At 45.2% G+C, this 12342-nt stretch overlaps 1 protein-coding gene across 3 annotated transcripts in view; it reads left to right on the top strand.

The window, feature by feature from the left end:
- The window catches only part of LOC143168908 (uncharacterized), a 37002-nt gene extending 28595 nt beyond the window's left edge, over positions 1 to 8407 (top strand). For 2 of the 3 annotated variants that reach the window (XM_076355918.1, XM_076355920.1), the window contains 5 exons: positions 1800 to 2008; positions 4687 to 4754; positions 5070 to 5234; positions 6370 to 6441; positions 7868 to 8407. In XM_076355918.1, the coding sequence (XP_076212033.1) occupies positions 1800 to 2008; positions 4687 to 4754; positions 5070 to 5234; positions 6370 to 6441; positions 7868 to 7978 (625 nt within the window). In that variant the 3' untranslated portion in view covers positions 7979 to 8407. Of the gene's footprint in view, positions 1 to 1799; positions 2009 to 4686; positions 4755 to 5069; positions 5235 to 6369; positions 6455 to 7867 lie in introns of all 3 variants that reach the window. The other variant, XM_076355919.1, reaches the window with a different exon arrangement.
- The last annotated feature ends 3935 nt before the right edge of the window (positions 8408 to 12342 follow it).

The following is a 12342-nucleotide window of genomic DNA, read 5'->3' as shown; positions in this document are numbered from 1 at the left end:
AGCTGGAGGCTGTTATTTACACTGCATGAGATTTGTGATAAGGAGTGCATAAACCAACTTTCTCCGGAAGGTGTTGATGCCAAGAACAATATCAAACCGCAGTAGAGTACAAAAGAGGCTATGCATCCAATGCCAAGAACTGTTGCACTGGGTGGCTGAGACCAGCAGATTCCAGATGAGCTCTTGATGGCCAATTTGCATTTTGATGGTTTTATAAAGGGGAAATCTGAGCTGAAGGCTGGGTTATGGTTTTTCTTACTGAAAGTTTTGTGTGGTGGTAGTATCCTGGCTTTAAAAAGCTACTAAAGCTGAGGCCACTTGTCCTTTCTCAGCAGCTAAAAACTTAAATGTCTTAAGCAGAATTTAAATGTCAGCTGGCTCATGTAGCAGGACAGACTAGACCAAGGAGTAATCCTGCATGAAACTGGTGGTAGCTTATGCAGATTAAAAGTTTTTTTCAGACACTTTTGAGAGTCCCTATTATTGGGATTTCATCCCTTCCTTTACCCTTCTTGTTTCTGTCCCTGAGTAAGGATATTTGGGAAGAAAAATGTCTCCTTGTGAGACATCCCTGCCTTCTGGGCTTTTCAGAGCTTCACTCAAACTAATATGAAGATACTCCGTTTCTTCTCTGACCTCCAATTCATTTCCATGCAGTGGAATGGTGTTACGCTACGAAGCGCTCTGCTGCTGAGCCGCTGGTTGGGTATCCACGTGAGCTGTGCTACTGTTGCAGGCAGAGAAGCATTCATGAAAAATGTGTTGCATTTGGCATATACCTTGATAGCAAGCACTTGTCCCTCTGAGGCACTTCTGTTAAGAAGGAAGCAGACATAGATACTGCTGTAGACATCAGGAGAAGTGTATTTGAGGTGGAACTATTACAGAGGAAGGAATTCCTGACGATGGCTGCCTGAAAGTGGTTGCCTGAACTGTCACAAATAGAGCTGTGTATGAATAATTGATTTTTCAGGTCAGTAGATGGATGAAAACATTTGGGGGGGGGGTGGTAGGAAAAGCAGTAAATCATATTGGAACGTGGTTCCCTCACTGAATGAAGAAACGAAACGCTTTTTCCCATGTTCACCAAAAAAAAAAAAAAATCAAAGCAATATGCGAATGTTTCCTTTCAGCTAGTTCTGTTTTCACTGTTTGGGTTTGTACAGGGGACAGATGCATGCTGTGGAAGAGTTTTATAAACAGATGCTGGTTAAAGTACCCATCCCAGTTGCAAAGCTTCGTAAAGAGCTTGTAGCTTTAAAAAAAATTATCAGACAACGGAAACTGTCAATTTTGTATTGCAGCTTTCCTGTTTATTTTGAAAGGTTTTTTCTCCTTATAGGCCAAAATTCTACAGTTTTACTTTAGTAGCATCTTCATTTTAAATTATGTTGGAACAATAAAGAGGACTTATGGTTTTGATATTTTTTTCAAAAACTTAGATTTGTGTATTTGTGTATGTGTGAGGCATGAGTAAGTATCTATTTAGAATTGGAGTTTATTGCTATGTGGATATGTTATTGTATCATATGAATACTATTAAGTAGTTATACAATAAATTGTGTTTATAAAGCATAACTTATTTTGTACTTATGTGGCATATTAAATGTTATATCTCAAGCAGATATCACTGTAACTAATGCAATCTGTTAGTTTTGCCAAAAAGTTAAATTAGGACAAACTTCTGCGTGTGTTGGAGGTTTTTTTTTCTTTGCTTGCCATTATGAAATAGCACTATGAAATATCTCTTGATATACTGAGGCAGGGGGGTTCTGTTTTGTTCCGTACCCTTGTTGCAGCTGGAAAGACATAGTTAACAAAGTGAATGCCCAGATGGATGAAGAACAAGCGCGCAGTTACCCAAAGAGCCTTCATTCTGACCCCAAGCCTGGGCAAGAGATGCAGAAAGGCAGCCCACAGCCACCCAATCAGAAGAGAGGGGAAGAGCATCAAATAGCTGATGAGGAAGGCGAGAAGGAAAGGACAGATGATGAGGAACTCGAAATGGGTATGGTTTCCCTAATCCTATGCCGTACGGTACTAATTTATTGCTAATCAAGGTGGGGAGCAAGAAAAGCTTTCTGCTTGTGTTAGAGGAAAACCTTACAACTCTTGAAGAATTCTTGTGCTTTTATTGTCCTTGGTCAAATGAAAAGCCGGGACAGTTTTCCATTTTTGTTCCCTGTTGTCCTGCATCCTCACACATTTCCAAGGTAGTGAACTCAAAATCTGTGTAAGTCAAGTCAATTCTTTCTTTCTTTCCTATGGGAGTGATGGGGAAAATGTCACTGTTTTTTGCAAGACTTGCTCTCAGTCTCCCAATTAAAATCAATTAAAATTGATTTAATTTTTTTAGAAGTGGGTTTTCTAACTTAGGGCAGAATATTTCCCAACTGTCCTTAAGGGGCTAAAAGCAAATAAATTCAAGGGCAGCTAGTTGTATTTGTCAGTCAGCCAACAGAGCACCTACAGCTATTTTAAAGTCTAGTAAGTAACTGCATTTGGGCAATTAAAGGCCAGCTCTTAGAACAGCGTGTTAGAATTCCTCAGTCTTCTGATCCGGATCTGTTCAGACTCCTGTGCATTGACTCACTCGGCTAAAAACAGGTTGGGAGAAACATTTGACTTGGTGTAAAGTTCATCATCACACTATGAAACCAACTAATGAATAAGCCATTCGATTATGCATGTGAGGGCAGAATCTTTTCTTTGCCTCATTTTCCAGGTGAGGTTTATCAATTGGCCTGTAATGGTAGTCACATGTGAGTGGCAAAATGAGGGAACAGTTAAATAACTATTTGTGTTGTGTGAAACAACAGAAAACAGCTGTAAAATGACTAGACCTTTCAGAAAATTACAGTGGGTGAGCGGGGGCTTGGAGCACTTCCATAGGTCCAGTAACAAAGGGAAGGTTGACTTAATTGCAGCTGTATGTCTACAAGCGTAAGAGGGAAGCTACAAACTTCCTTTGGAAGCAAATAAGGACGACATCAAAAATGTATTACAGTAAGCCAGTGGAGAGCTAAAATGGGTTTTTGAGCAGAGGTGTCCAGTCTGAGAATCTGTGCAGAGATGCTCTGCTGTGCTCAAGGGACCAAGATACACAGTGTGAACATTTTGTAAACAGATTTCTTTGCTGTAGACAGACTCCACCATCAATTTCTCTTGCACACATGGAAATAACCTGTAAGATCTGGAAGCTAGCTAGTTACCTTTGTCAAAAAGAGACACTGAAATGTAGATATGACTAATGCTAATTCTGTATGTTGCCAGACTGAGGTAGAATGACTAAGTGGCTTTTCATGTAGCTAATTTTTTGCTGCGGTCTTGAATGCAGTAAGGCAGGGAAGCTGGGAGCTGAGACTCCTGTGAGGATCTCATTTGAAATGCTGACTTGCATCCTATTAAACATTATAAAGATGGTATCAGCCTGGTTTCTTGACAGTAGATTTTGGCTCTGGATTTGGAACAGAGGAGGGATGTCATGGGGCAGAGATTGAAGGTCAGTGGTTCTGAATCTTGGATCAAAAGGCTGAAATCACCCAAGATGGGTGATTTCCTCCCAGGCTATTGGCTCAGTTCACTCTGTGCAGGTGAAGTCCTCCCTTCCAGAACAGCAACAGTTAGTTAACAGCTAATGTGCATACAGATGCCCGTTTGAAGAGGAGGTTTGGTATTCCTGTGCTTTCCCACAGCTATGTTTAGCTGCTATTTCATGTTTTGCTGACCTGATTTTCAGCAGTTCCCCTTAGAGGAACTGAACTAATTGGTTCACATCAAAGTGAATTCTACCCTGAAAAGAAAAGCCCTCGTGGCAGGTATAAGGGAACATGAGGACCAATAGCCCTTGACCTCTGTGTCCTAATTGGAATTAACAACCAAAGTAATGACTGGACTGCCCTGGCCATGCTGCTGTCCAGTTGGGAACACTACTGTCTCACAGGCTCCTTTAATGTTTTGGGAAGAAGCACTCAGCCCTTGGTGATGGCAGACAGAGTGGTGAGTGCCAGAGCTGGGACATGTCAGAGCCATATCCAATTCAGGGTGAGGATTAGGCCTTTACTTAGTTGAAAGCAAAGGCTGTATTTTTAAAAGGCTGTATTTTTCTCTCATTAGTACTCTCCTGCCCTGAATGTCCCCCTACCTGACACAGGAAGCCTGCCTTTTGTTCTGATGTCATCTTGTCAGCAGCTGTGTGCCAGCGAAGGGGAAGGTGGCACTGACATACTGACCTGCCGGGGGTCTAGTTCGGCTCCCAGCGATGGTCTAACTGGCTGCATGGCTGGATTGCTGCTATAGATACTGCCCAGACTTAGCAGTGGCATGAGAGAAAGGTGCAACTTAATATAGATTAGGGGCTGAATTCAGAGCTGTTTTTTGTCTTTGTATCATATGTGCTATTCAGTAAGTTAGGAGCATGCTTCGACACATGCTTATGCCCCAGCCTAGGGGACAAGGAAGCAGTTTTGGCAGCCGTAGGAGCATAGTGCTGCTTTGCCCTGAACTCTTGAAGAAGAGTTCCTCTGAAAACATACATAGAGCATTGTCTGCCTCAACCTGCAGGCAGGTCGAGACAAATCCCTACTTGGCATAGAGTTAATACAGCTGCTCCCCAACAGTGGGAATCTTAACTGGTGACACTGACTTTTGAGTGAGTACACTGATAACTGTCCCTTTTCCTTGCAGATGCAGGAGTGATTGAGAGAGAGGAGAACTTGCGTTCTCAGAAAGAGACTGTTGTCCAGGAACCAATGGTAAGTAGTGCTGTCATGCTGTCATCTGGATGCAACCCTAGCTGTGAATAAGAATCCAGCTGTCCCACTTAAGTCGATGCTTTCCCAGAATTTTCTATAACGTGCAACTCCAAACTCCTTGGTTCTGAAGGGATTCAGAGGGATAACGAAGACTGGGGTTTTTGTTTTTAGAACCGCTAACATGCTTGAAGAGAGGTGCGACTGAAGTGCTACAAGCCAGCACTTCCTGCTTGCTGGTGAAGGCAGGCTCACCTTGGCCTCTGTCTCCCAAGTAGATATCCTGCCTGGTATTCACAAGAGGCTTTTCTTGTCCAGATGCCAGATGATGCTGCAGATCCTGCCCAGGATCCCAATAACCAAGGTGAGGATGAGTTTGAGGAAGCTGAGCTGGAGAGACCTGACTTTGAAGAGAAGGTGGGAGGTTTGGAGAAGTTCAAGGAGCCCAGCATGAAAGAAGAGTCTAAGGAGAAGCCACTGAAGGTGACTAACATGAGGGCAACCAGCAGGGGCCAGGGAGAGATCCCCAGCTATGAATGGGGGGAGGCAGAGAGCTTAAGGACTCAAAGGAAAACATCATGTTCCTGGATGGATCCATAATCCCACTGCAGGGATATGGCAGGCAGAAGAAACCTCTTTCTGAGAATCAGTGGGTTGGTCAGTACCAGAACATGTTCTGGCCCTGTCCTCTCTGCTTGTTGAAGCCAACAAGCAAGCATTTGCAGCACCTACGTGGCTGGAGAGACGTTGAATAGGAGATGGGTCACTTCACAGCTATTACTGCAGAGGTGCTGTATCTTTTCAAGCACTTGAGAGACCAAAACCAGACAACAATACAGGCCTATGCTTGGGGTCTGGTCAGAGCAGCCATTGCTGTTCCTGGGATGGGTATGCAGCAGGCTCTTGGCAGCAGTGACAACACGTGAGAACTCTGCCTCCTTGTTTGCCTGCTTGCAGATGGAATCCATTTATTTTGCAAAGTGCTTCTTGCTGTCTGAAGCCAGACTCTGCATCAGGGAAATGTTAGCTTGTTTTGACAAGCAGCTGAGTGTTGCTTGTTTTAAAAAGAAGTGTTTTATCTGTCAGGCTCTAAAATCATGATTGACAGTGAGGTTTAAAGTAAAAAAAAAGAGAAATCCAGGCCAATGAAATCAAACAAGAAAGAGATGCTGGCACCAACAGAGCAACACCTCCTTAAGATTAGTGAAAATGTGGAAGGAGTTAGTGATGTAAGTACCTGACTTTCTGATAGGGCTGTGCTGTGCTCCCTAAAGCTCTACCCTAAATAACTTGTAGATTCCCTGCAGTCCTGGGACTTGATGCAACAGCAGCATGTGCAAGGGCCCTGGCCCTGGGACCTTCCTGCTGCAGGAGAGGCCTCTCTCTGCACAGCGGAAGGAGCTGGGCAGTTGCTGCCGGCAGGTGGGAAGAGAGACTGGGTGGAGAAAGTACAAATGGAGTTGGGGTTGCCTCATTGTCTTTCTGCTGCCCCCTGATTCCTGATCTGTAGCCCAGTCTTCCAGACCTGGGGCTCTAATCCAAGAGAGCTGTATCCCTGGCAGGGAATGGAAGTAGGTTGGGGCACTGTCAACAATGTCTGACTTTCTGTATTTTTCAGGATGCTGACAGACCTGCCAAGCCCAGGGAAGACCCAATGGATGACTATCAAGAAGATCAGGAGCAAGAAATTGTACGACACCAAGGTTCTTCCTCTTTCCCTCTCTGGTGTGATTGTTACCTTGATATGTTGGTAGCTGGGAGCTGAGTATGGCTCAGCTTTTAGGAAACCAGATGTGAGCACTGACTTCAGTTTTGTCTCTGCCTGTTCAGTGAGGTGGGTCTCCAGAACAAACCTGGAGCCCGCTTACCTCTGCTCCCTTTTCTTTTTCGGGTGTTCAGAGTACCCTTTACACTCTGTCTCCCCTCCTCATTTCTTTCTGCATCAATCTGCAGCAGTTGAGCTGTGAGATGCTTACCAAACAGCAGCTGGGGTGAATTACAAGCTGTGCCGGTGCAGCTAGGCAAGATCAACATGTGTTTCTCCAAGCATCACCCTGGGTTTATTCCTGTGGTGAGAAATTCACTGGGAGCCCTGTAGTCTGCTGGTGCACAGGTCCTACTGGGTCTAGCCTGTGTCTGTGGAAGAGCTGGGGAGAACTACACCTGTGCTTTGAGAAGGGTCATTGGGTTACAGCCAGCAAGTCGAGTAAAAGTATGGGTGGCAGAAGAATGTGACGTCCCACTCCTGAGGCAAATGTGGGAGGTGGTGTGTTGGTTGGGCCACAGTTGCCGGGAAGCAACTGCTCCTCTGTTTGGCTGAAGACATTATTACTGCTACACAGCAGCATTACTGCTGTGTCTCAGAGCCCCAGGACTACTGTAGTCAGTGACAAGTTGACATTCCTCTAGGAGAAAGATTGGAGGCCACCAAAGATTGAGAGCATGAGTACTAGAGAGGATCACCCTGGTGCCTTCTGGCTCACGTAGATAGAAATGAAGGATCCTCTTCCAGTCTTGTTCATCCTCTCCTTGTCCTTTGTGAGTGGCTGCTTCTGGCTTTTTCCGCAGTTTCAACATGATTGCTGAGGAATTGAGGGTTTGGGCTGCCTGCTGGGAATGAAGGGGGTGGGGAAATAAGGGGTGGGCAGAGAGCAAAGTTGATGTCAGGAGCTGTCCTTGCTCTGTGTGTAGAACCTGGCTTGTAGACTGGATAGTTGGACCTAAAAGTGCCAACAGAAGCTGTACTGGATGCTGCACGTCATGGGTGGGATTTGTTACACAGTTTTAAATGTGGTGGATGTAGGGTATCTTCTTCTACTTGTGTAGCAGTGGCAACAGGCTGAGCTTTTAAAATTGCATTGTAATGCCAGGATATTAAATGCGCTTAAAATGAACAGGCTGATCATGGCAACACAGGCTTCTTGGCTAAGTGGCTTGCCAATGACACCTAAAGGTCCCTGGCAGAGATGGATTCTTCCCTATTTTCCTGAGTTTCCCAAGCTGGGCTGGTATGGTAGAACAGCTATACTCAGAAGCTGCATGGTGCACTGCTAGTTAGGGTCTCCTTTTCCAGGCCTTGCTGATTTTTCCTTCCTGGCTGTTCCCTCTGCACCCAGGAGGATCACGGAGGTGAGGTGGATGACAATGATGACCTGGAACTTGTCCAAGACCGGAAGAACCATGCAGGCATACAGGGAGCTGATGGCAAGAAGGATGACTACTACTGAAAGATGCTGAAGGAAAATGGAATACGCTAGGAATTGAGGGGAGGGGAACTCCTCTTGGGAACTGGCTCCTGTATTAAACACTGCCCAGAACAGACAAAGGCAGGAGGAGATAACTGTCTTTGCAGGCACTGAGCAGGGTGCTTGCAGATGTGCATTACATCTACGTGTGTGGGGCCATTGCTGCCTCTCTGGTCAACAGCATGGAAGTGCTCTCAGACTGTAGGAATGATTTTATCCTGCTGCTTCTCTTGGAAGCACTTTTTGATTTGTGTTCTCCACCCTCTTGTTTTCCCTATCCCCTCCCAAGCTGGAGAGTTTTTCTTTTTTTTTTTTTTTTTTTTTAAACCCCTGGGCAGCAGAGGGGTGCCTGAACTGGTCCCTGGACTTACTCAACTGATTGCTAATACAAAGGAATCTGTCTTCATAAAATATTTTGCTCAGTAGTGTTTCTTTAAAACATCCTTTACTCCCATGAGAGTAAGGTGGAGAGGAAGTTAGCCTGCTTTTTGTCTGGAGTAATGCAAGGGTGATAGCTCACCATGAGCACCAACAGAAATGACCACATGCCAGCAATGTATGTGTGTGCGTATGTGCATGTATGCATATGAACGACTGGATCCTCCTCCTGGTGCAGAGTCCCCTCACAGTGACTCAGAGCAGAACCCTGTAGAGTTCTCCTTTCCTTGTCTTTGAGCTGTGACTGTCCTGCTGGGCTTGGAGCCTCCCCATCTAATGCTGTGCATCTTGTCTTGACATTGCTGCTGCACCCTGGGTTCCTGGAGATGTGGGCTGGCCTGAGCTAAGACAGGCTCTTCTGGGATGGTGGCAGGTACTGCCACACAAAGAAACAACTGCAGCCCTGCAGTAATCTCTGCAGGTCACCAGCTGCAGTGAACGAAGCACTCCATGGCACAGCTACCAGTCCCTCTGATGGGATATTCTTTTTACTTTGTGTAGCGTTTTGCTGGTGTGGATGCTCTTAGTGGGACATGAACAGAGTCTGGGAAGGGCCAAACCATCCACTGCTTAAAGTTTTCAAATGCAAGCAGCAGGATGGGAGCAGACATCCGTTTCTGTGATGGGTGTATTTGCTCAAACCTTACTATGATTCATGATGCAGCTGCAGTATCCCAGCAGAGCTGTCCCTGCTCTGCCCTCCTCAGGCTATCGGCAGAATGTATCGGAGCATATCCCAGCCTGCATCTGCCTCTCAGATCTATAACCTCCTCCCTCCCTATCTTCCTGACATACACCCAGGTTTTGGCACCTCCCTAGGTGCCCTAGGTTGTTCAGGATTCCCAAACAAGCATGAAGGGCTTGCTAAGGATGAAATTTGGTGCATGGGAGGGGAAAAAAAAGTAAGAAAGAGTATTGATGATGGTAGATATGAAGGAATACTTGGAGCCCGACTAATGCAATTCCATCCTGTTCAGCTTCTTTCCAGTCTCCCAACATTTGACAGGAAGCTAAGATAAATTTTGCTCCTTCTAGACAGGTCTAGTTTTTAATCAGCAAGTTGGGTATTTCTAGCGTTCTGTTGATTCAGTAGATTGAAATCTGTGGTGCTTTACTTAGTCTCCGAAATGTATCTTGCCTGACCTCAGATAGAAAGAAGGAATGAGTTAGCTGGAGTCCCTGGAATTTAAAATGGAGGCAGCTGAAAGCAGAATGGGCTTCATCATGGTATCTCAAAGCCTGGGACCTGGTCTACTCATATGAACAGGGCAGAGCTGTCACGTCTCCTACCTTGTGCAAAACCCATGTGTCTGAGCTGTCTCCCACTTCCTCATCACCATGTCAGAAGTCCTGGGCTCTGGGACCTCACTCATCAGATGCAGCTTGTGGTTGAATGTCGTGACCTGATAAAAGATCAGAGGAGAGATCTTTGTTCCCTATTTGCATTAGTTAAGCTTTTTTTAATCCCTTGTGTTGGGGCATATTTTGTAAGCACTTTTAGACACTTAGAAAAACATATCTCCCAATAAGCTTTGTCTTTTTCATTCAGACAGTATTGATTTTTTTTTTCTTCCCCTGATTCTAATGGAGCTTGAAATTAACATCATAGGACTTTCTGGTTCTTTGTTTCTATTCTGCTTGTGTTTCCTACCAGCCCAATCGGCTGTGCAAGTCAAACTCTGGGGTAGATTGGAGTAGTTAATGTGGTTGGCTCTCTGCTTGCTTTGTGTGGAAGCAACAAGAACTCTGCTTTTCCAGATGCTGTCTTTTCTAGAGCTACAGCATCAGGTCAGCTGGATGGTACTGCTGGTTATTATGGAGTGCAGTAGAATCATGTTGTTAAGACCTCAACGACCTGATTTGCTGCTTGCTGGCACTGGGGAGGATGTACTTGTGCACTGAGACCGTGAAAAGCCTCATTGCAACAGTTTTGAACTGTGTGTTCCAAAACCATGTGAGAACACAGAACTCTGCACAGGTGAATACTGATACTAGGTTTTGGGAAGACATGAGTTGAGAGAGCTCCTGGCTGCAGAGTTCTATCTGCAGCCATGCCTGGGCACCTTACCTCAGCTAAGTTAAAGTCAAAGGCAGAGCACCCCAGCCACAGTCACTGTAGAGCTGTTGTCAGCAGCAGTTCGGCTGCAACCCACCACTTAAGATGAGAAGAGCTTTCTCAGGCCTGGAAAGGAGCATTCAATCTGCAGAGCATTCTCTGTATACTGCTTTTCTTTTTCTCCCAGCTTTCTCCTGGATCTGGGAGTGGTCCAGCTCCTATTTAAATTAAGCTATTTCATTTGAGAGCTTCAGCAAAACCCCAATTTATAAATAGTTTTCTGATCTTTCCATTTTGCATCACTTCCTAGAACAGCCTGCTTTAAGTGTAGAGGTATCCAGGCCTCAGTGTGCACACAGATCTCCAGAGAAGACAGATGCTGTTCTAGGGGCTCTGTACTCATCATACTACTTGGTATCTTTGTGGGCAGAATAAGCAAAGGTGCCAGAGGCAGAAGAGCAGCCAGGGGCTGTTCCAGGGAGTCTAGGAAAAGGTCTATTAGCCAAGTGCCATAGCTGCTCATGTAACCCACTAAGGAGCTCACTGCAAAACTGTAAAGGGGTGTAAGATATCCAAATGGCTTGAAATGGTTAATGCTGTGTTAGTGCTTTATATTACCAACCTTGCTGTATGATGCAATACTTCTCAGCCTCCACTGTCTGCTATAAATAGCACATTCAGAATAGATCAGCTGGAGTTGCAGTTACCGGTTCAGAAGCATTCTGATCAAAAATGCCTCCAGTTCTCAGCTGGGCTGGTAAGATGTCATTGATTCACAGTTCAAGGCAGGATCAATGACCAACACAGCCTGTGGCATGAGCTTCAAACCTGCGTGCCCAAGCTGCCCCAGTGAGATATGTAGTACAGTTATGTTTGCTGAATTTCATTCACTCCTCTTCCATGCTTCTCTTAGCCTGTGACTGTCAAGAGTACGTAGGTTCAGACCTTATTGGAAGTGAATCAAGTGCTGGAAATAGAACCCCAGTGGGGGTGAGACTGCGTGCTGATTCAGAGAGGCTGCAGGAGCTATCTAAATTAGGAGGCAAATTCTCTGCTTTTGCATGTCTAGGATGAGTAATCCTCAAAGTTATGACTTGGAGGGAACTGTAGCAACTCAGCCCTGAATGTAAAGCTCACTGCTAGGGGAATGCTTTAGCACCATATGTTGCGTGCTGCCCTTAGCTGAGAGCTAAGCATCCCTGCTCTAGGGATTGTCTGCCCTGGCTGTATCTGCGACTAAAATTAGCACAGTGTTGCAGAAATTGTTAGCTGTGGGTGGTTAGTGCTTCCTTGTCTGGCCTGTAGCAAGTTGCCCCCATTTTGATACTAGTTCACTGCTTCCCCTAACAGGAGATGAAACAGGAGACAATAAACCCAGTGGAGGAGAACTAGAAAAGCAGAAAACCTGTCATGTTGGGTCCGTCTGAAGGCCTGTAAAGCAATATGGGATGTTACTGATTTTGATATGCTGCCTGGGGGTTCACTGCTTAACGCAAGTAATAGTGTTTGTCCAGGCTGAGTTTTATTGCAGACTGGGGCACAGAAGAAGGTCTTGGGAAACAGCTGGATTACTAAGAAAGCAAACAATGAGACAAAGTATTCATATGAAGCCAGTCCTGGCAGACTGACCAAGCCAAAGCATGTGTTTTTCCTTGTCTCTTGCATAAGTAATTGTCTTTGCTTAGAGACGTAGTGCAAGGCCAAAGGACGCAGTGCAGGATAAGGTGTAGTTAACCTGTAGTGTTGTTATAAATTTTTTGATGGGTTGCTCTTTATTTTCCTTTGGACTCCAGCAAGATGATGTAGATTAGATTTCTGTAAACAAATATATTTCCAGGGTTCCCATGATATC

This window comes from Aptenodytes patagonicus, chromosome 19 (genome assembly GCF_965638725.1).
Source record: "Aptenodytes patagonicus chromosome 19, bAptPat1.pri.cur, whole genome shotgun sequence".
NCBI lineage: Eukaryota > Metazoa > Chordata > Aves > Sphenisciformes > Spheniscidae > Aptenodytes > Aptenodytes patagonicus.
Note: the sequence above shows the minus strand (reverse complement) of the source record. Positions and strands in the feature narration are given on the sequence as shown.